Here is a 21,746-nt window from a genome sequence, read left to right as displayed (position 1 = left end):
CCCCAAAATTCCCCCATATTCCCCCAAAATTCCCCCCAAAATTCCCCCAAAATCCTCCCAAGATTTCCCCAAATTCCCCCAAATAAACCCCAAAACCCAGAGCTGAAAGTTGTGTTTTATTACAAACGGGGAGTTTTAGGAAAATTTTTGGGGATTTTTGGGAGGTTTTGGGGGATTTTTTTTTTTAATTTTAAATTTTCAGGGAATTTTTGGGGGATTTTTGGGATTTTTTGGGGATTTTTTTGGGGGTTTTTGGGTCCCTCAGAAGTGGGCGGTGACTCGGTCGATCTCCAGGAGGTCGTCCAGGATCTGTGGGGGGAGGGGAGAGGGGTCAGGGGCTCACGTGGCCCGAACCTCACCTGGTCAGAACCTCACCTGGCCTGAGCCTCACCTGTCCAAAGCTCACCCATACAAACCTCACCTGTCCAAATGTCATCTGTGCAAAGCTCACCTGTCCTGAGCTTCACCTGTCCAAACCTCACCTGTCCAAATGTCATCTGTGCAAAGCTCACCTGTCCTGAGCTTCACCTGCCCAAACCTCACCTGTCCTAAAGCTCACCCGTCCAAAGCTCACCTGCTTCAAAACCTCACCTGTCCAAACCTCACCTGTCCTGAGCCTCACCTGTCACAGCTCACCCGGCCTGAGCCTCACCTGTCCTGAGCCTCACCTGTCCAAAGCTCACCTGTCCAAAGCTCACCTGGCCTGAGCCTCACCTGTCCAAACCTCACCTGTCCTGAGCCTCACCTGTCCTGAGCCTCACCTGTCCTGAGTCTCACCTGTCCAAAGCTCACCTGTCCAAAGCTCACATGTCCTGAGCCTCACCTGTCACAGCTCACCCGGCCTGAACCTCACCTGTCCTGAGCCTCACCTGTCCAAAGCTCACCTGGCCTGAGCCTCAGCCTCACCTGTCCAAAGCTCACCTGGCCTGAGCCTCACCTGTCCTGAGCCTCACCTGTCCAAAGCTCACCTGGCCTGAGCCTCACCTGTCCAAAGCTCACCTGGCCTGAGCCTCACCTGTCCTGAGCCTCACCTGTCCAAAGCTCACCTGTCCTGAGTCTCACCTGTCCTGAGCCTCACCTGTCCAAAGCTCACCTGGTCAGAACCTCACCTGTCCTGAGCCTCACCTGTCCTAAAGCTCACCTGTCCAAACCTCACCTGTCCTGAGCCTCACCTGTCCTGAGCCTCACCTGTCCAAACCTCACCCACCTGTCCAAAAGCTCACCTGTCCTGAGCTTCACCTGTCCAAACCTCACCTGTCCAAACCTCACCTGTCCTGAAGCTCACCTGTCCTGAGCCTCACCTGTCACAGCTCACCCGGCCTGAACCTCACCTGGCCTGAACCTCACCTGTCCAAAGCTCACCTGTCCTAAAGCTCACCTGTCCAAAACTCACCTGTCCAAAGCTCACCTGTCCTAAAGCTCACCTGTCCAAAACTCACCTGTCCAAAGCTCACCCATACAAACCTCACCTGTCCAAACCTCACCTGTCCTGAGCCTCACCTGCCCAAAGCTCACTTGCCATAATCTTCACCTGTCCAAAGCTCACCTGTCTCAAACATCACCTGGTCAGAACCTCACTTGTCCAAACCTCACCTGCTTCAAAACCTCACCTGTCCAAACCTCACCTGGCCTGAACCTCACCTGTCTGAAGCTCAACTGGCCCGAACCTCACCTGTGCAATGCTCATACCTGTCCAAAACCAGTCCCACACCTGTCCCAGCCCCACACCTGTCCTGAGCCCCACACCTGTCCCAGCCCCACACCTGTCCCAGCCCCACACCTGTCCCACACCTGTCCCACACCTGTCCCTCACTCACGATGTCAGGTGTGGTGCCGATCTTCTTGGCCAGCTCCCCGCGCTCCATGGCGCTCAGGTACAGGAACCTGCCCGGCCCCACACCTGTCCCACACCTGTCCCGTGTCACTCACGATGTCAGGTGTGGTGCCGATCTTCTTGGCCAGCTCCCCGCGCTCCATGGCGCTCAGGTACAGGAACCTGCCCAGCCCCACACCTGTCCCACACCTGTCCCACACCTGTCCCACACCTGTCAGCCCCACACCTGTCCCACACCTGTCCCACACCTGTCCCACGTCACTCACGATGTCAGGTGTGGTGCCGATCTTCTTGGCCAGCTCCCCGCGCTCCATGGCGCTCAGGTACAGGAACCTGCCCAGCCCCACACCTGTCCCACACCTGTCCCACACCTGTCAGCCCCACACCTGTCCCACACCTGCCCCACACCTGTCCCTCACTCACGATGTCAGGTGTGGTGCCGATCTTCTTGGCCAGCTCCCCGCGCTCCATGGCGCTCAGGTACAGGAACCTGCCCAGCCCCACACCTGTCCCACACCTGTCCCACACCTGTCCCACACCTGTCAGCCCCACACCTGTCCCACACCTGTCCAGCCCCACACCTGTCCCACGTCACTCACGATGTCAGGTGTGGTGCCGATCTTCTTGGCCAGCTCCCCGCGCTCCATGGCGCTCAGCTACAGGAACCTGCCCAGCCCCACACCTGTCCCACACCTGTCCCACACCTGTCCCACACCTGTCAGCCCCACACCTGTCCCACACCTGTCCAGCCCCACACCTGTCCCACGTCACTCACGATGTCAGGTGTGGTGCCGATCTTCTTGGCCAGCTCCCCGCGCTCCATGGCGCTCAGCTACAGGAACCTGCCCAGCCCCACACCTGTCCCACACCTGTCCCACACCTGTCCCAGCCCCACACCTGTCCCTCACTCACGATGTCAGGTGTGGTGCCGATCTTCTTGGCCAGCTCCCCGCGCTCCATGGCGCTCAGGTACAGGAACCTGCCCAGCAGTTCCCCGTCCAGGACGTTGCGCACGGCGTTCTGCAGGAGGCGCCGCTCCGACTGCAGCAACCTGCGCCCAGGTGGGACAGGTGTGAGGTGGGACAGGTGTAAGATGGGACAGGTGAGACAGGTGGAACAGGTGTGAGGTGGGACAGGTGAGACCGGTGAGAGATAACGTGTGAGATAAGGTGTGAGATGGGACAGGTGTGAGATGGGACAGGTGGGACAGGTGAGACAGGTGGAACAGGTGTGAAATGGGACAGGTGAGAGATGGGACAGGTCAGACAGGTGACACAGGTGGGACAGGTGTGAAATGGGACAGGTGTGAGATGGGACAGGTGTGACAGGTGGGACAGGTGAGAGATGGGACAGGTGAGACAGGTGAGAGATAACGTGTGAGATAAGGTGTGAGATGGGACAGGTGTGAGATGGGACAGGTGAGACAGGTGAGACACGGGATAGGTGTGACATGGGACAGGTGTGACAGGTGAGACAGGTGGGACAGGTGTGAGATGGGACAGGTGTAAGATGGGACAGGTGTGACAGGTGAGACAGGCAGAACAGGTGTGAAATGGGACAGGTAAGAGATGGGACAGGTGTGACAGGTGAGACAGGTGGAACAGGTGTGAGATGGGACAGGTGTAAGATGGGACAGGTGTGACAGGTGAGACAGGTGGGACAGGTGAGAGATGGGACAGGTGAGACAGGTGAGAGATAACGTGTGAGATAAGGTGTGAGATGGGACAGGTGTGAGATGGGACAGGTGTGAGATGGGACAGGTGAGACAGGTGAGACACGGGATAGGTGTGACATGGGACAGGTGTGACAGGTGAGACAGGTGGGACAGGTGTGAGATGGGACAGGTGTAAGATGGGACAGGTGTGAAATGGGACAGGTAAGAGATGGGACAGGTGTGACAGGTGAGACAGGTAGAACAGGTGTGAGATAACATGTGAGATAAGGTGAGAGGTGGGACAGGTGAGACAGGTGGGACAGGTGAGAGATAACATGAGGTGACACAGGTGGGACAGGTGGGACAGGTGTGAGATAACGTGTGAGATAAGGTGAGAGGTGGGACAGGTGGGACAGGTGGAACAGGTGTGAAATGGGACAGGTGAGAGATGGGACAGGTCAGACAGGTGGGACAGGTGGGACAGGTGTGAGATAACGTGTGAGATAAGGTGAGAGGTGGGACAGGTGAGACAGGTGGGACAGGTGTGAGATAACGTGAGGTGGGACAGGTGGGACAGGTTAAGATGGGATAGATGTGAAATGGGACAGGTGTGACAGGTGAGACAGGTGGAACAGGTGTGAGATGGGACAGGTGGGGCAGGTGGGACAGGTGTGAGATGGGACAGGTGAGACAGGTGAGGGACAGAGAACAAGTGAGACAGGTGAGGGACAGGTGAGAGGTGAGACAGGTGTGAGACGTGACAGGTGTGCAACAGGTGAAAGACAAGTGAGGGACGGATGAAGGACAGGTAAGGGAGAAGTCTGGGACAGGTGAGAGAGGTGAGGGACAGGTGAAGAACAGTGGACAGGTGAGGGACAGGTGAAGAACAGTGGACAGGTGAGGGACAGGTGAGACAGGTGAGAAAAGTGTGGGACACGGCTGGGACAGGTGAGATGGGACCAGGTGGGACAGGTGAGGCACAAGGCTGGGGTTGGTGGGACAGGTGTGAGACAATGCTGGCACAGGTGTGGGGCAGGTGACGGTACCCAAATGCCTCGAGGTTGAGCCCTGCCAGGTGTGACAGGTGTGTCCAGGTGTGTCCAGGTGTGACAGGTGTGTCACTGAATGCCCCTGGACCCAGCCTGGCCACGTGCAGCAGGGTGGGTGTAGGACAGGTGACAGGTGTGCACAGGTGTGTCCCGGGTGTGTCCAGGTGTGTACAGGTGTGTCCAGGTGTATGTAGGTGTACCCCAGGTGTGTCCAGGTGTGTCCTTACCTGCAGGCCCGCGGGCTGAGGCCGGCCAGGTGTGGCAGGGCGGAGCTCAGGTGTGTCCTGGTGTGTGTGGGTGTACCCTAGGTGTACCCCAGGTGTGCCCAGGTGTGTCCAGGTGTGTGTAGGTGTGTCCCAGGTGTATTCCAGGTGCATCCAGGAGTATCCCAGGTGTGTCCCAGGTGTGCACAGGTGTGTCCAGGTGTGTGTAGGTGTACCCTAGGTGTACCCCAGGTGTGTCCAGGTGTACCCCAGGTGTGCCCAGGTGTGTGTAGGTGTGTCCCAGGTGTGTCCCAGGTGTATCCCAGGTGTGTCCTCACCTGAAGGCCCGCGGGTTGAGGCTGGCCAGGTGCGGCAGGGTGGAGCTCAGGTGTGTCCAGGTGTGTGTAGGTGTACCCTAGGTGTACCCCAGGTGTGCCCAGGTGTGTCCAGGTGTGTGTAGGTATATCCCAGGTGTATTCCAGGTGTGTCCAGGTGTGTGTAGGTGTATCCCAGGTGTATTCCAGGTGTGTCCAGGTGTGTGTAGGTGTACCCCAGGTGTACTCCAGGTGTGTCCAGGTGTATCCCAGGTGTACCCCAGGTGTGCCCAGGTGTGTCCTTACCTGAAGGCCCGCGGGTTGAGGCCGGCCAGGTGCGGCAGGGCGGAGCTCAGGTGTGTCCAGGTGTGTCTAGGTGTGTCCCGGGTGTACCCCAGGTGTGTCCAGGTGTGTCCAGGTGTATTCCAGGTGTGCCCAGGTGTGTCCTTACCTGAAGGCCCGCGGGTTGAGGCCGGCCAGGTGCGGCAGGGCGGAGCTCAGGTGTGTACAGGTGTGTGTGGGTGTACCCCACGTGTGTCCAGGTGTACCCCAGGTGTACCCCAGGTGTGCCCAGGTGTGCCCAGGTGTGTCCTTACCTGAAGGCCCACGGGTTGAGGCCGGCCAGGTGTGGGAGGGCGGAGCTCAGGTGTGTCCAGGTGTGTGTAGGTGTATACCAGGTGTATTCCAGGTGTGTCCAGGTGTGTGTAGGTGTACCCTAGGTGTACCCCAGGTGTGTACAGGTGTGTGTAGGTGTACCCTAGGTGTACCCCAGGTGTGTACAGGTGTGTGTAGGTGTACCCAGGTGTGTCCAGGTGTACCCCAGGTGTGTCCAGGTGTGCCCAGGTGTGTCCTTACCTGAAGGCCCGCGGGTTGAGGCCGGCCAGGTGCGGCAGGGCGGAGCTCAGCGCGTTCTGCAGCATCAGCAATCTCCTGTAGGTTTTCTCCTGCATCGGCAGCAGCAGCCCCAGGCCCCCGTCCAGCGTCGCTGCGGGGACGGCGCCGTCAGACCCCAAACCCCGAAATCCCAAAAACCCAAACCCCAAAATCCCAAACCCCAAATCCCAAAGCCCAAAAACTCAAAATCCGACCCAAAAACCCCAAATCCCAAAAACCCAAACCCCAAAAACCCCAAATCAGACCCCAAAATCCCAAATCCCAAAAACCCAAACCCCAAAATCCCAAACCCCAAATCCCAAAAACTCAAAATCCGACCCAAAAAACACCAAATGCCAAAAAACCAAATCCCAAAAACCCCAAATCCCAAAAACCCCAAATCCCAAAACCCCCAAATCCCAGAAACCCAAAATCTGACCCCAAAAACTCAAATCCCAAAAACCCAACTCCCCAAAACCCCAAATCCGACCCCAAAAACCCAAATCCCAAAAACCCCAAATCCCAAAACCCCAAATCCCAAAAACCCCAAATCCCAAAACCCCAAATCCCAAAAACCCCAAATCTGACCCCAAAAACTCAAATCCCAAAAACCCAAATCCCCAAAACCCCAAATCTGACCCCAAAAACCCAAATCCCAAAAACCCGAAATCCCAAAAACCCGAAATCCCAGAAACCCAAAATGCCAACACCCCAAAAACTCAAATCCCAGAAACCCAAATCCCAAAAACCCGAAATCCCAAAAACCCAAAATGCCAACAACCCAAAATCTGACCCCAAAAACTCAAATCCCAAAAATCCCAAATCCCAAAAACCCCAAATCCCAAAATCCCAGAACCCCAAATTCCAGAACCCCAAAAACCCAAATCCCAAAACCCCAATCCCCACCCCAGGTGTGCCCAGGTGTGTCTCACCAAACCAGGTGCTGGGTTTGTTCTCCTGGCCCCGCTCAGCCCCAGGTGTGCCCCCAGGTGTTGTCCCAGGTGTGCCCCAGGTGTGCCCAGGTGTGCCCCCAGGTGTGCCCAGGTGTGCCCCAGGTGTGCCCCAGGTGTGCCCAGGTGTGCCCCCAGGTGTGCCCCAGGTGTGCCCCAGGTGTGCCCAGGTGTGCCCCCAGGTGTGCCCAGGTGTGCCCAGGTGTGCCCAGGTGTGCCCCAGGTGTGCCCAGGTGTGCCCCCAGGTGTACCCCCAGGTGTCCCCAGCTGTCCCCAGGTGTGTCCCCAGGTGTGCCCCCAGGTGTGCCTCACCGAACCAGGTGATGTGCTTGTTCCCCCAGGTGTCCCCAGGTGTGCCCAGGTGTCCCCAGGTGTGCCCCCAGGTGTGCCTCACCGAACCAGGTGCTGTGCTTGTTCCCCCAGGTGTGCCCAGCTGTGCCCAGGTGTGTGCCCAGGTGTGCCCTCAGGTGTGCCCCCAGGTGTGCCCAGGTGTCCCCAGCTGCCCCCAGGTGTGCCCCCAGGTGTGCCTCACCGAACCAGGTGCTGTGCTTGTTCCCCCAGGTGTGCCCAGCTGTCCCCAGGTGTGCCCCCAGGTGTGCCTCACCGAACCAGGTGATGTGCTTGTTCCCCCAGGTGTCCCCAGGTGTGCCCAGGTGTCCCCAGGTGTGTCCCCAGGTGTCCCCAGGTGTCCCCAGGTGTCCCCAGGTGCGCCCAGGTGTGCCCCCAGGTGTGCCTCACCGAACCAGGTGATGTGCTTGTTCTCCCAGGTGCTGGAGCGCCGGTTGGGCCCGTCGGCGTGCCCGCGGCACGGCGTGCGCCAGAAGGTGTTGACGTGCGCCCCCACGTGGAAGTCGGCGCGGCGCAGCAGCCGCAGCCCCCCGAAGGACTCCTTGGCTGGGGGGACAGCGCCGCGTCACCTGGGCTCACCTGGGCGCACCTGGGCTCACCTGGGCTCACCTGGGCTCACCCGGGCGCACCTGGGCGCACCTGGGCTCACCTGGGCTCACCTGGGCGCACCTGGGCGCACCCGGCCCCGCCCCGCTCACCTTCAGGCAGGTACATGTACACCAGCAGGTTCCGGTCGCGGTCCGACACTGCGGGGACGGAGGCGTCGGGTTTGGTAAAGTCAACGCGGATTTATCTAAATTCGACCCGAATTTAACCAAATCCGACCGAAATCCAACCCAAATGTAACCAAATTCGACACAAATTTAACCAAACTCGACTGAAATCCAACCCAAATCCTACCCAAATTGACCCAACTTCGACACAAATTTGACACAAATTTAACCAAACTCGGCTGAAATCCAACCCAAATTTATCCAAATCCAACCCAAATGTAACCAAATTCGACACAAATTTGACACAAATTTAACCAAACTTGACTGAAATCCAACCCAAATTTACCCAAATCCTACCCAAATTGACCCAACTTCGACACAAATTTGACACAAATTTAACCAAACTCGTCCGAAATCCAACCCAAATTTATCCAAATCCTACCCAAATTTACCCAACTTCGACACAAATTTGACACAAATTTAACCAAACTCGACCGAAATCCAACCCAAATTTAACCAAATCCTACCCAAATTGACCCAACTTCGACACAAATTTGACACAAATTTAACCAAACTCGACCAAAATCCAACCCAAATTTAACCAAATTCGACACAAATTCAACCCAAATTTAACCAAATTCCACTGAAATCCAACCCAAATTTAACCAAATTCCACTGAAATCCAACTCAAATTTAACCAGATTTGACACAAATTAAAGCAAATTAAACCAAATTTGACACAAATTTAACCAAATTCAACCGAAATCCAACCCAAATTTGACACAAATCCAACCCAAATTTAACCAAATTCAACTGAAATTCAACCCAAATTTAACCAAATTCCACTGAAATCCAACTCAAATTTAACCAGATTTGACACAAATTAAACCAAATTCAACCAAATTCGACACAAATTCAACCCAAATTTAACCAAATTCCACTGAAATCCAACCCAAATTTAACCAAATTCGACACAAATTTAACCAAATTCAACTGAAATCCAACCCAAGTTTACCCAAATTTAACCAAATTCGACACAAATTTGCCCAAATTTAACCAAATTCGACACAAATCAAACTTAAATTTAACCAAATTCAACTGAAATCCAACCTGTTTACCCAAATTTAACCAAAATTTACACAAATTCAACCCAAGTTTACCCAAATTTAACTAAATTCGCTCAAATCAATCCAAATTCACAAATCCAACCCAAATAGACCCAAATCCACCCAAATTCAACCCAAAGCTCAGCCTAAAGTCAACCAAAATCCACCCAAATCGACCCAAAATCAACCGAAATCCACCCAAATCCACCCAAAATCAACCAAAATTGACCCAAATCCACCCCAATCCAACCCAAATAGACCCAAATCCATCCGAATTCAACCCAAATCCACCCAAATTCAACCCAAAGCTCAGCCTAAAGTCAACCAAAATCCACCCAAATCGACCCAAAATCAACCAAAATCCACCCAAATCGACCCAAAATCAACCAAAACTGACCCAAATCCACCCCAATCCAACCCAAATAGACCCAAATCCACCCAAATTCAACCCAAAGCTCAGCCTAAAGTCAACCAAAATCCACCCAAATCGACCCAAAATCAACCAAAATCCACCCAAATCGACCCAAAATCAACCAAAACTGACCCAAATCCACCCCAATCCAACCCAAATAGACCCAAATCCACCCAAATTCAACCCAAAGCTCAGCCTAAAGTCAACCAAAATCCACCCAAATCGACCCAAAATCAACCAAAATCCACCCAAATCGACCCAAAATCAACCAAAACTGACCCAAATCCACCCCAATCCAACCCAAATAGACCCAAATCCACCCAAATTCAACCCAAAGCTCAGCCTAAAGTCAACCAAAATCCACCCAAATCGACCCAAAATCAACCAAAATCCACCCAAATCCACCCAAAATCCACTCAAAACGACCCAAAATCAACCAAAATTGACCCAAATCCACCCCAATCCAACCCAAATAGACCTAAATCCACCCAAATTCAACCCAAAGCTCAGCCTAAAGTCAACCAAACCCACCCAAATTCAACCCAAATCGAGCCCGAATTCACCCAATTTCAACCCAAACCCATCCAAAACTCCAACAAAACTCATCCAAAATCGGCTGAACTCAACCCAAACCCACCGGATCCATTCAAAATCGACCCAAACCTCACCTGAACTCAACCCAACCCAACGAAGTTCAACCAAACCCAACTGGACTCAACCCAAACCCAACCCAAACTCAACCAAATCCAACCCAAACCCAACCAAACCCAACCCAAACTCATCCAATCTCATCCAAACTCAACCCAACCACCCAAACTCAACCCAAACCCAACCAACCCCAACCAAACTCATGCAAACCCAACCAAACTCATCTGAACTCAAACCAAACCCAACCAAACACAACCCAAACCCAACCAAACCCAACACAAACTCATCCAATCTCATCCAAACTCAACCCAACCACCCAAACTCAACCCAAACCCAACCAACCCCAACCAAACTCATGCAAACCCAACCAAACTCATCTGAACTCAAACCAAACCCAACCAAACACAACCCAAACCCAACCAAACCCAACACAAACTCAACCAAACCCAACCCAAACTCATCTGAACTCAACCCAAACCCAACCAACCCAACCAAACTCATGCAAACCCAACCAAACTCATCTGAACTCAAACCAAACCCAACCCAAACCCAACCAAACTCAACTAAACCAAACCCAACCCAAACCCAACCAAACCCAACCCAAACTCATCTGAACTCAACCCAAACCCAACCAAACTCATCCAATCTCATCCAAACTCAACCCAACCACCCAAACTCAACCCAAACCCAACCAACCCCAACCAAACTCATGCAAACCCAACCAAACTCATCTGAACTCAACCCAAACCCACCGGATCCATTCAAAATCGACCCAAACCTCACCTGAACTCAACCCAACCCAACAAAGTTCAACCAAACCCAACTGGACTCAACCCAAACTCAACCAAATCCAACCCAAACCCAACCAAACCCAACCCAAACTCATGTGAACTCAACCCAAACCCAACCAAAACCAACCCAAACTCATCCAATCTCATCCAAACCCAACCCAAACTCATCCAAACTCAACCAAACTCATCTGAACTCAACCCAAACCCAACCCAATCTCACCCAAACTCAACCAACCCCAACCCAAGTTCATCTGAACTCAACCCAAACCCAAGCAACTCCAACCCAACCTCATCCCAACTCAACCAAACTCATCCAAACCCAACCCAAACTTATCCAATCTCATCCAAACACATCCAAACCCAACCCAAACTCATCCAAACTCAACCCAACCACCCAAACTAAACCCAACCCCAACCAAACTCATCCAAACCCCAACCAAACTCATCTGAACTCAACCCAAACCCACCGGATTCATTCAAAATCAACCCAAACCCAACCAAAACCAATCCTGAACTCAACCCAACCCAACGAAGTTCAACCAAACCCAACTGGACTCAACCCAAACCCAACCCAAACTCATCCAAACCCAATTCAAACTCATCTGATCGCAACCCAAACCCAACAAAACACAACCCAAACCCAACCAAACCCAACCCAAACTCATCCAAACTCAACCAATCTCATCCAAACCCAACCCAAACTCATCCCAACTCAACCCTAACTCATCCAAACCCCAAACTCATCCAAACCCAACCCAAACTCATCCCAACTCAACCCTAACTCATCCAAACCCCAACCAAACTCATCTAAACCCAACCCAATCCCATCTAAACTCAACCAATCTCATCCAAACCCAACCAAACTCATCTCAACTCCACCGAAACCCAACCAACCCCAGCCCAAACTCATCCAAACCCAACCAAACCCAAGCCAATCTCATCCAAACTCAACCAAACTCATCTGAACTCAACCCAAACCCAACCCAAACTCATGTGAACTCAAACCAAACTCATCCAAACCCAACCAAACTCATCCAATCTCACCCAAAATCAACCCAAGCCCAACCAAACTCATCCAAACTCAACTCAAACCCAATCAAACCCAACCCAACCTCATCCAAACCCAACCCAACCTCATCCAAACTCAAGCCCAACCAAACTCATCTGAACTCACCACCCAAAACCCAACCAAACACAACCAATCTCATCCAAACCCCAACCAAGTTCATCTGAACTCAACCCAAACCCGACTAATCCCAAATCCAAACCCAACCAAACTCATCCCAACTCAACCAAACCACTCAAAACCCAACCAAACTCATCTGAATTCTATCCAAACCCAACCAAATTCATCCAAACTTGGCCAAACCACCCAAAACCCAACCCAAACCCCAACCAATCTCATCCAAACCCCAACCAAATTCATCTGAACTCAAACCCAACCAAACTCATCTGAACGCAACCCAAACCCAACCAAACCCAACGAGTCCATCCAAACACAACCAAATTCATCTGAACTCAACTCAAGCCCAACCAAACTCAAGGAAATTTAACAATACCAACCTGAAGTCACCCAAACCCACCCAAACCCAACTAAACTCAACTCAAACCCAACTGAGATCGACCAAACCCAACCAAAATGAACTGGACTCAGCCAAAACCACCTAAAACTCACCCAAACCAAACCAAATCAAACCCAACTATGGCCAACCAAACCCAACTAAACCAAACCAAATCTAACCAAACTCAACCAAACCAAACTATAGTCAGCCAAACCCAATTACGGTCAACCAAACCCAACCCAAAGTCAACCAAATCTAACTATGGTCAACCAAACCCAATTACGGTCAACCAAACCCAACCCAAACTCAACCAAACCCAAATACGGTCAACCTAACCCAAATATGGTCTACCAAACCCAACTATGGTCAACCAAACCAAATGAAACCCCACCAAAGCCATTCAAACTCACCATTTTTGAACCAAACTCAACCAAACCCAACAAAAACCATCTAAACCCAACTAAACTCAACCAAACTCAACCCAAACTCAACCAAACCCAACAAAAACCATCCAAACCCAACTAAAACCATCCAAACTCAACCAAACCCAAACAAACCTAACTAAACCCAACCCAAACTCAATCAAACACAACTAAACTCAACCAAACCCAATGAAACCCAACCAAAGCCACTCAAACTCCCCGTTTTTAAACCAAACCCAACAAAAACCATCCAAACCCAACTGAACCCAACTAAACTCAACCAAACCCAACCCAAACTCAACCAAACCCAACCCAAACTCAACCAAACCCAAATATGGTCAACCAAACACAACTATGGTCAACCAAACCCAATGAAACCCAACCAAAGCCACTCAAACTCACCATTTTTGAACCAAACTCAACCAAACCCAACAAAAACCATCCAAACCCAACTGAACCCAACTAAACTCAACCAAACCCAACCCAAACTCAACCAAACACAACTAAACCCAACCAAACCCAATGAAACCCCAACCAAAGCCACTCAAACTCACCATTTTTGAACCAAACCCAACGAAAACCACCCAAAGCCATCCAAACCCATCCAACCCCAACCCAAACTTTCCCAAACTCATCCCACCCCGCCCCGGGCCGTGTCCGTACCCAGGAATCCCAGCTGGCTGCCGTCCACCATGAAGTCCACACTGTAGACCTCCAGCGGCTTGGCGTCCTGCGGGGACACCCCTGTCACCGTCACCGCCCCAGCGCCGGGGGTGGCACCTTGGGCACCCCCCTGAGACCCCCCAGGTGATCCCCGAGTGTCCCCCAGACCCTTGGGCGAGACCTCAGAGGTTCCTCTGAGAGCCCCGAGAGTCCTCCAAGAGTCCCCAGGACCCTCAGGTGTCCCCCAGTGTCCCTCAGGTGTTCCCCAGGACCCTCAGGTGTCCCCCAGTGTCCCTCAGGTGTCTGCCAGGGGTCCAACCCTTGGATGTCCCCCAAGACCACCAGGTGTCCTCCAGGACCCTCAGGTGTCACCTGAGACCCTCAGGTGTCCCCCAGAACCTCCAAATGTCCTACAGGTCCCTCAGGTGTCCCCCAGGTCCCTCAGGTGCCCCCAGGTCCCTCAGGTGTTCCCCAGGTCCCTCAGGTGCCCCCAGGTCCCTCAGGTGTTCCCCAGGTCCCTCAGGTGTCCCTGGAGATGTCCCCAAGTCCCTTGGGTGTCCCCAGGTGTCCCCAGGTGTTCCCAGGTCCCTCAGGTGTCCCTAGAGATGTCCCCAGATCCCTCAGGTGTCCCCAGGTGTCCCCAGGTCCCGCAGGTGTCCCTGGAGATGTCCCCAGGTCCCTCAGGTGTCCCCAGGTGTCCCCAGGTCCCTCAGGTGTCCCTGGAGATGTCCCCAGATCCCTCAGGTGTCCCCAGGTGTCCCCAGGTGTCCCCAGGTGTTCCCAGGTCCCTCAGGTGTCCCTGGAGATGTCCCCAGATCCCTCAGGTGTCCCCAGGTGTCCCCAGGTGTTCCCAGGTCCCTCAGGTGTCCCTGGAGATGTCCCCAGATCCCTCAGGTGTCCCCAGGTGTCCCCAGGTCCCGCAGGTGTCCCTGGAGATGTCCCCAGGTCCCTCGGGTGTCCCCCAGGTCTCTCAGGTGTCCCTGGAGATGTCCCCAGGTCCCCCAGGTGTCCCCAGGTCTCTCAGGTGTCCCTGGAGATGTCCCCAGGTCCCCCAGGTGTCCCAGGTGTCCCCAGGTCCCCCAGGTGTCCCCAGGTGTCCCCAGGTCCCTCAGGTGTCCCTGGAGATGACCCCAGGTCCCTCAGGTGTTCCTCAGGTGTCCCCAGGTCCCCCCCAGGTGTCCCCAGGTCCCTTGGGCACCCTCTGAGACCCCTGAGCTCCCACCCAACCCCCCCGGTGGCCCCTGGGTGTCCCCTCCCTGTCCCTCGTGGCCCCCCGTGGGAGTTTGGTGGCCCTGTGGGGGTTTGGTAGCCCCAGGGTAGATTTGGTGGCCCCAGGATGGATTTGCTGGCCTCATGGCTGGTTTGGTGGCCCCATGGGAGTTTGGTGGCCCTGTGGGGGTTTGGTGGCCCTGTGGGTGGTTTGGTGGCTCTGTGGAGGTTTGGTAGCCTCATGGCTGGTTTGGTGGGCCTGTGGGGGTTTGGTGGCCCTATGGAGAGTTTGGTGGCCCCATGGCGGTTTGGTGGCCCTGTGGGGGTTTGAAGGTCCTGTGGTGGGTTTGGTGGCCCTATGGAAAGTCTGGTGGCCCCAAGGGTGGGTTTGGTGGCCCTGTGAGGGTTTGAAGGCCCTAAGGAGAGTTTGGTGGCCCTGTGGGGGTTTGGTGGCCCTGAAGGCATTTTGGTGGCCCTGTGGGGGTTTGGTGGCCCTGAAGGTATTTTGGTGGCCCTGTGGGGGTTTGGTGGCCCTGTGAGGGGGTTTGGTGGCCCTGAAGGCAGTTTGATGGCCCCATTGCATTTTGGTGGCCCTGTGAGGGAGTTTAGTGGCTCTGTGGAGGTTTGGTAGCCTCATGGCTGGTTTGGTGGCCCTATGGAAAGTCTGGTGGGCCCGAGGGTGGTTTGGTGGCCCTGGGTAGCTTTGGTAGCCTCATGGCTGGTTTGGTGGCCCTGTGGGGATTTGGTGGCCCTGTGGGGGTTTGGTGGTCCTGTGAGGGGGTTTGGTGGCCCTGTGGGTGGTTTGGTGGCCCTGTGGGTGGTTTGGTGGCCCTGGGTAGGTTTGGTGGCCCCGCGGGTGGTTTGGTGGCTGTATGGGGGTTTGGTCGCCCCAAGGGTGGTTTGGTGGCCCTGTGGGTGGTTTGGTGGCCCCGCAGGTGGTTTGGTGGCCCTGTGGGGGTGTGGTGGCCCTGTGGGTGGTTTGGTGGCCCCGCGGGTGGTTTGGTGGCCCCGCGGGTGGTTTGGTGGCCCGGTGGCTCACGCGGCTGACGAGGGACAGGGTCTTGCTCTCCTCCTGGTAGCGCAGCAGCGAGATGCTCTTCATGAGGTCGGCGGCCAGGATGAAGCTCTTGACGCTGATCATCTGGTGGATGTAGAGCTGCGTGTCGATGAAGGCCATGCCCGTCAGCTCGTTGTCCTTGAGGCTCCACAGGAAGATCTGAGGGGACACCCCGAGGTCACCATGGAGCTCCTCCACCCCGTGGTGGCCTTCAACACCTCCCTGGTGGCCCCTCAGGTCACTGGCCCAAACCCCAGGGACGTTGAGTGGCCACCAAGGTCAGCTCTTGGCCCTCAGGCTCACGGGAAGATCTGAGGGGACACCCCGAGGTCACCATGGAGCTCCTCCACCCCGTGGTGGCCTTCAACACCTCCCTGGTGGCCCCTCGGGTCATTGGCCCAAACCCAACCAATGCTGAGTGGCCACCAAGGTCAGCTCTTGGCCCTCAGGCTCACGGGAAGATCTGAGGGGACACTCCGAGGTCACCATGGAGGTCCTCGACCTTGTGGTGGCCATCAACATGTTCTTGGTGGCCCCTCAGGTCACTGGCCCAAACCCCAGGGACGTTGAGTGGCCACCAAGGTCAGCTCATTGTCCTTGAGGCTCCACAGGAAGATCTGAGGGGACACCCCGAGGTCACCATGGAGCTCCTCCACCCCGTGGTGGCCTTCAACACCTCCTTGGTGGCCCCTCGGGTCACTGGCCCAAACCCCAGGGACGTTGAGTGGCCACCAAGGTCAGTTCTTGGCCCTCAGGCTCACGGGAAGATCTGAGGGGATGCAGGGACACCCCGAGGTCACTGTGGGCTCCCCCCAGGTGTGCCCAGGTGTACCCAGGTGTGTATCCAGCTGTGCCCAGGTGTACCCAGGTGTGTATCCAGCTGTATCCAGCTGTACCCAGGTGTGTGCCCAGGTGTACCCAGGTGTGTGCCCAGGTGTACCCAGGTGTGTGCCCGGGTGTACCCAGGTGTGCCCAGGTGTGTATCCAGCTGTACCCAGGTGTGTATCCAGCTGTACCCAGGTGTGCCCAGGGGTATCCAGGTGTGCCCAGGTGTACCCAGGTGTGCCCAGGTGTACCCAGGTGTGCCCAGGTGTGCCCAGGTGTGCCCAGGTGTGCCCAGGTGTACCTTTTGCCCGATGGCAGACACCAGGTAGCCGTGGCAGTGGCACAGGTGTGTGCCCAGATGTACCCAGGTGTGCCCAGGTGTGCCCAGGTGTACCCAGGTGTGCCCAGGTGTGCCCAGGTGTGTACCCAGCTGTACCCAGGTGTGTATCCAGCTGTGCCCAGGTGTACCCAGGTGTGCCCAGGTGTGCCCAGGTGTGCCCAGGTGTGCCCAGGTGTACCTTTTGCCCAATGGCAGACACCAGGTAGCCATGGCAGTGGCACAGGTGTGCCCAGGTGTGTCCAGGTGTGCCCAGGTGTGTACCCAGCTGTACCCAGGTGTACCCAGGTGTATCCAGGTGTACCCAGCTGTACCCAGGTGTGCCCAGGTGTACCCAGGTGTGCCCAGGTGTGCCCAGGTGTACCTTTTGCCCGATGGCTGACACCAGGTAGCCGTGGCAGTGGCACAGGTGTGTACCCAGGTGTGCCCAGGTGTGCCCAGGTGTACCCAGGTGTGTACCCAGCTGTACCCAGGTGTGTATCCAGGTGTACCCAGCTGTACCCAGGTGTGCCCAGGTGTACCCAGGTGTGCCCAGGTGTACCTTTTGCCCGATGGCAGACACCAGGTAGCCGTGGCAGTGGCACACGTGTGTACCCAGGTGTGCCCAGGTGTGCCCAGGTGTGCCCAGGTGCACCCAGGTGTGCCCAGGTGTGTACCCAGCTGTACCCAGGTGTACCCAGGTGTGCCCAGGTGTACTCAGGTGTGCCCAGGTGTGTACCCAGCTGTACCCAGGTGTACCCAGGTGTGCCCAGGTGCACCCAGGTGTGCCCAGGTGTGTATCCAGCTGTACCCAGGTGTACCCAGGTGTGCCCAGGTGTGCCCAGGTGTACCTTTTGCCCGATGGCAGACACCAGGTAGCCGTGGCAGTGGCACAGGTGTGTACCCAGGTGTGCCCAGGTGTACCTTTTGCCCGATGGCTGACACCAGGTAGCCGTGGCAGTGGCACAGGTGTGTGCCCAGCTGTACCCAGGTGTGCCCAGGTGTGCCCAGGTGTACCCAGGTGCGCCCAGGTGTGCCCAGGTGTGTGCCCAGGTGTGCCCAGGTGTACCCAGGTGTACCCAGGTGTGCCCAGGTGTGCCCAGGTGTGCCCAGGTGTACCTTTTGCCCAATGGCAGACACCAGGTAGCCATGGCAGTGGCACAGGTGTGCCCAGGTGTGTCCAGGTGTGCCCAGGTGCACCCAGGTGTGCCCAGGTGTGTACCCAGCTGTACCCAGGTGTACCCAGGTGTGCCCAGGTGTACCCAGGTGTGCCCAGGTGTATCCAGGTGTGCCCAGGTGTACCCAGGTGTACCTTTTGCCCAATGGCAGACACCAGGTAGCCATGGCAGTGGCACAGGTGTGTGCCCAGGTGTGTATCCAGCTGTACCCAGGTGTGCCCAGGTGTACCCAGGTGTGCCCAGGTGTGCCCAGGTGTACCTTTTGCCCGATGGCTGACACCAGGTAGCCGTGGCAGTGGCACAGGTGTGTGCCCAGGTGTACCCAGGTGTGCCCAGGTGTGCCCAGGTGTACCCAGGTGTGCCCAGGTGTGTATCCAGCTGTGCCCAGGTGTGCCCAGGTGTGCCCAGGTGTACCTTTTGCCCGATGGCTGACACCAGGTAGCCGTGGCAGTGGCACAGGGCGGTCACGGGTCCCTTCTGCTCCTTCTCGTAGAGCACCTTGAACTTGTTCTTGGTGAGCGGCTGCCCCGGCTCCGGCACCACCTCGATCACGTCCAGGATCAGGATCTGCAGGTGAGGCACGGATGGGACAGGTGAGGCACCACACAACAGGTGAGGCACCCAGACCCCCCCAGCACCGCCTCGATCACGTCCAGGATCAGGATCTGCAGGTGAGGCACGCACAGAACAGGTGAGGCACGGATGGGACAGGTGAGGCAGGGACAGACCAGGTGTGTGTGGGACATCCCCAGGTAAGCCATGGACAGCCCAGGTGTCACCCCGGCCCCCCCAGCACCACCTCGATCACGTCCAGGATCAGGATCTGCAGGTGAGGCACCCACAGAACAGGTGAGGCAAGGATGGGACAGGTGAGGCAGAGGGAGATCAGGTGTGTGCTGGGACAGCCCCAGGTGAGCCATGGACAGCCCAGGTGTCACCCCGGCCCCCCCAGCACCGCCTCGATCACGTCCAGGATCAGGATCTGCAGGTGAGGCACCCAGACCAGGTGAGGCAAGGATGGAACAGGTGAAGCACCCAGACACCAGGTGTGTCCTGGCATCCCCAGGTGTGTGCTGGCACCCCCCAGACCCCCCCAGCACCGCCTCGATCACATCCAGGATCAGGATCTGCAGGTGAGGCACGCACAGAACAGGTGAGGCACCACAGAACAGGTGAGGCAGGGATGGGACAGGTGAGGCACGGATAGACCAGGTGAGGCAGGGATAGAACAGGTGAGGCAGGGATGGAACAGGTGTGGCACCCAGAGACCAGGTGTGTGCTGGGACAGCCCCAGGTGACTCTTGGAGAGCCCAGGTGTGTTCTGCACCCCCCAGGTGTGTCCTGGAGAGCCCAGGTGTGTCCTGGCACATCCCCAGGTGTGTCCTGGGACCCTCCAGGTGTCCCCTCAAAGCACCTTCAGAGCCCCGCAGGTGCCCCACAGGTGTCCCAAAGGCATCCCCAGGGCTCTCAAAACACACCCCGGGTGTGCCCAGGTGTGCCCAGGTGTGCCCAGGTGCGTACCCTGCCCCGACAGGTGACCTCCTCGCCCTGCATCAGGCAGGTGCCCACGGCCACGTAGCCCTTGAGGCCCGACACCGTCTCCTCGGAGCGCAGCGACACCGTCTTCATGCAGGTGACGTGCTCCCACTCCTCCAGGGCGATCCTGCACAGGTGGGCACAGGTGAGCACAGGTGGGCACAGGTGAGCACAGGTGGGCACAGGTGGGGGTCAGGGTGGGGTCAGGGTGGGGTCAGAGGGGCACCCCAGGGGGCTCAGGTCACTTCATGCAGGTGACGTGCTCCCACTCCTCCAGGGCGATCCTGCACAGGTGAGCACAGGTGAGCACAGGTGGGGTCAGGGTGGGCACAGGTAAGGACAGGTGAGCACAGGTGGGGTCAGGGTGGGCACAGGTAAGGACAGGTGAGGACAGGTGGGCACCCCAGGGGGTTCAGGTGGTGCCCCGGGGGGCTCAGGTCACTCCATGCAGGTGATGTGTGCCCGTTCCTTCAGGGTGACCCTGCACAGGTGGGCACAGGTGGGCACAGGTGAGCACAGGTGGGGGTCAGGGTGGGCACAGGTGAGGACAGGTGGGCACAGGTGAGCACAGGTGGGGGTCAGGGTGGGCACAGGTGAGCACAGGTGGGGGTCAGGGTGGGCACAGGTGAGGACAGGTGGGCACAGGTGAGCACAGGTGGGGGTCAGGGTGGGCACAGGTGAGGACAGGTGGGCACAGGTGAGCACCCCAGGGGTCTCAGGTCACTCCATGCAGGTGACGTGCGCCCGCTCCTTCAGGGTGACCCTGCACAGGTGGGCACAGGTGGGCACAGGTGAGCTCAAGTAGAGCTGAGTGAACCCAGGTGAGCTCAGGTGAGCCCAGATTGGGCAGGTGAGCTCAGGTGAACCCAGGTGAGCTCAGGTGAGCTCAGGTGAACCCAGGTGAGCGCAGGTGAGCCCAGGTGGGGCCAGGTGAGCTCAGGTGAACCCAGGTGAGCTCAGGTGAGCCCAGGTGGGGCCAGGTGGGGCCAGGTGAGCTCAGGTGATGCCAGCGGGGGTCACACCTGGGCTGGGGCTCCCAGCTCACCTGGGGCTCTCACTCAAGGGTTTGGGATGGGCGGGGATTTGGGGTTCCTGATGGGATTTTTGGGGTTCCCAGGAGGAATTTTGGGGTTCGTGAAGGAATTTTTGGGGTTCCAGGTGGATTTTTGAGGGTTCCTGATGGGATTTTTGGGCTTCCCAGTGGGAATTTTGGGGTTACTGATGGAATTTTTGGGGTTCCTGATGGAGATTTTGAGGGTTCCTGATGGAGATTTTGGGGTTCCTGACTTTTTTTTTTGGTTCCCAGGGGGAATTTTGGGGTTCCTGATGGAATTTTTGGGGTTCCCGGTGGGATTTTGGGGTTCCCAGGACATTTTGGGGTCCCACCTGGTGTTGGGGATGGCCTCCCAGCTGAGCCGGGATTTCAGGGTTCACCCCTGGGGTTTGGGGTTCTCGGAGGGATTTTGGGGGTTCCTGATGGAATTTTTTGGGTTCCCAATGGGATCTTGGGGTTCCTGATGGGAGTTTTGGGGTTCCCAGGAGGAATTTTGGGGTTCCTGATGGAATTTTTGGGGTTCCCAGGTGGAATTTAGGGGTTCCTGATTGGTTTTTTGGGGGTTCCCAGGAGGAATTTTGGGGTTCCAGATGGATTTTTGGGGTTCCTGATGGAATTTTTGGGGTTCCCGATGGAATTTTTGGGGTTCCCAGGACATTTTGGGGTCCCACCTGGTGTTGGGGATGGCCTCCCAGCTGAGCTGGGATTTCGGGGTTCACCCCTGGGGTTTGGGGTTCCCGGAGGGATTTTTGGGCTTCCAGTGGTATTTTTGGGGTTCCTGATGGAATTTTTTGGGTTCCCAGGAGGAATTTTGGGGTTCATTATTGTTTTTGAGGGTTCCCGGTGGGAATTTTGGGGTTCCTGATGGAATTTTTGGGGTGCCCGGGAGGAATTTTGGGGTTACTGACTTTTTTGGGTTCCCAGTGGGAATTTTGAGGTTCCGATGGGATTTTTTGGGGTTCCTGATGGAATTTTTGGGGTTCACAGGTGGAATTTTGGGGTTCCTGAAGGGTTTCTGCGGTTCCTGAT

The 21,746-nt window shown here is 56.2% G+C and overlaps 1 protein-coding gene and 2 long non-coding RNA genes across 4 annotated transcripts in view; all 3 read right to left on the bottom strand.

The window, feature by feature from the left end:
- Window positions 1-96: 96 nt before the first annotated feature.
- Window positions 97-1,912, bottom strand: LOC128802752 (uncharacterized). The gene is made up of 2 exons (XR_008435570.1): window positions 1,818-1,912; window positions 97-309 (listed from the first exon to the last, which is right to left on the bottom strand). It is a non-coding gene; the product is annotated as an uncharacterized LOC128802752 (long non-coding RNA).
- Window positions 399-1,187, bottom strand: LOC128802753 (uncharacterized). 2 transcript variants are annotated; one of them, XR_008435571.1, is made up of 3 exons: window positions 954-1,187; window positions 653-823; window positions 399-574 (listed from the first exon to the last, which is right to left on the bottom strand). It is a non-coding gene; the product is annotated as an uncharacterized LOC128802753 (long non-coding RNA). The 2 variants fall into 2 exon arrangements; XR_008435572.1 differs by having other exon boundaries at window positions 399-528.
- Window positions 1,913-1,933: 21 nt separating the features above from the next.
- CPSF1 (cleavage and polyadenylation specific factor 1) overlaps window positions 1,934-21,746 on the bottom strand; it is a gene marked incomplete at its 5' end in the record, with an annotated part of 78,605 nt that continues 58,792 nt past the window's right edge. Inside the window, 13 exon segments of the mRNA XM_053969310.1 lie at window positions 1,934-1,996; window positions 2,083-2,183; window positions 2,254-2,324; window positions 2,414-2,490; window positions 2,592-2,666; window positions 2,747-2,885; window positions 5,910-6,039; window positions 7,616-7,771; window positions 7,924-7,971; window positions 13,543-13,609; window positions 15,791-15,967; window positions 18,542-18,694; window positions 19,649-19,790. Coding sequence (XP_053825285.1) covers window positions 1,934-1,996; window positions 2,083-2,183; window positions 2,254-2,324; window positions 2,414-2,490; window positions 2,592-2,666; window positions 2,747-2,885; window positions 5,910-6,039; window positions 7,616-7,771; window positions 7,924-7,971; window positions 13,543-13,609; window positions 15,791-15,967; window positions 18,542-18,694; window positions 19,649-19,790 — 1,399 coding nt within the window.

Source organism: Vidua macroura, unplaced genomic scaffold, assembly GCF_024509145.1.
Source record: "Vidua macroura isolate BioBank_ID:100142 unplaced genomic scaffold, ASM2450914v1 whyUn_scaffold_172, whole genome shotgun sequence".
NCBI classification, from domain to species: domain Eukaryota; kingdom Metazoa; phylum Chordata; class Aves; order Passeriformes; family Viduidae; genus Vidua; species Vidua macroura.
This window is presented reverse-complemented; position numbering and strand designations above follow the sequence as displayed.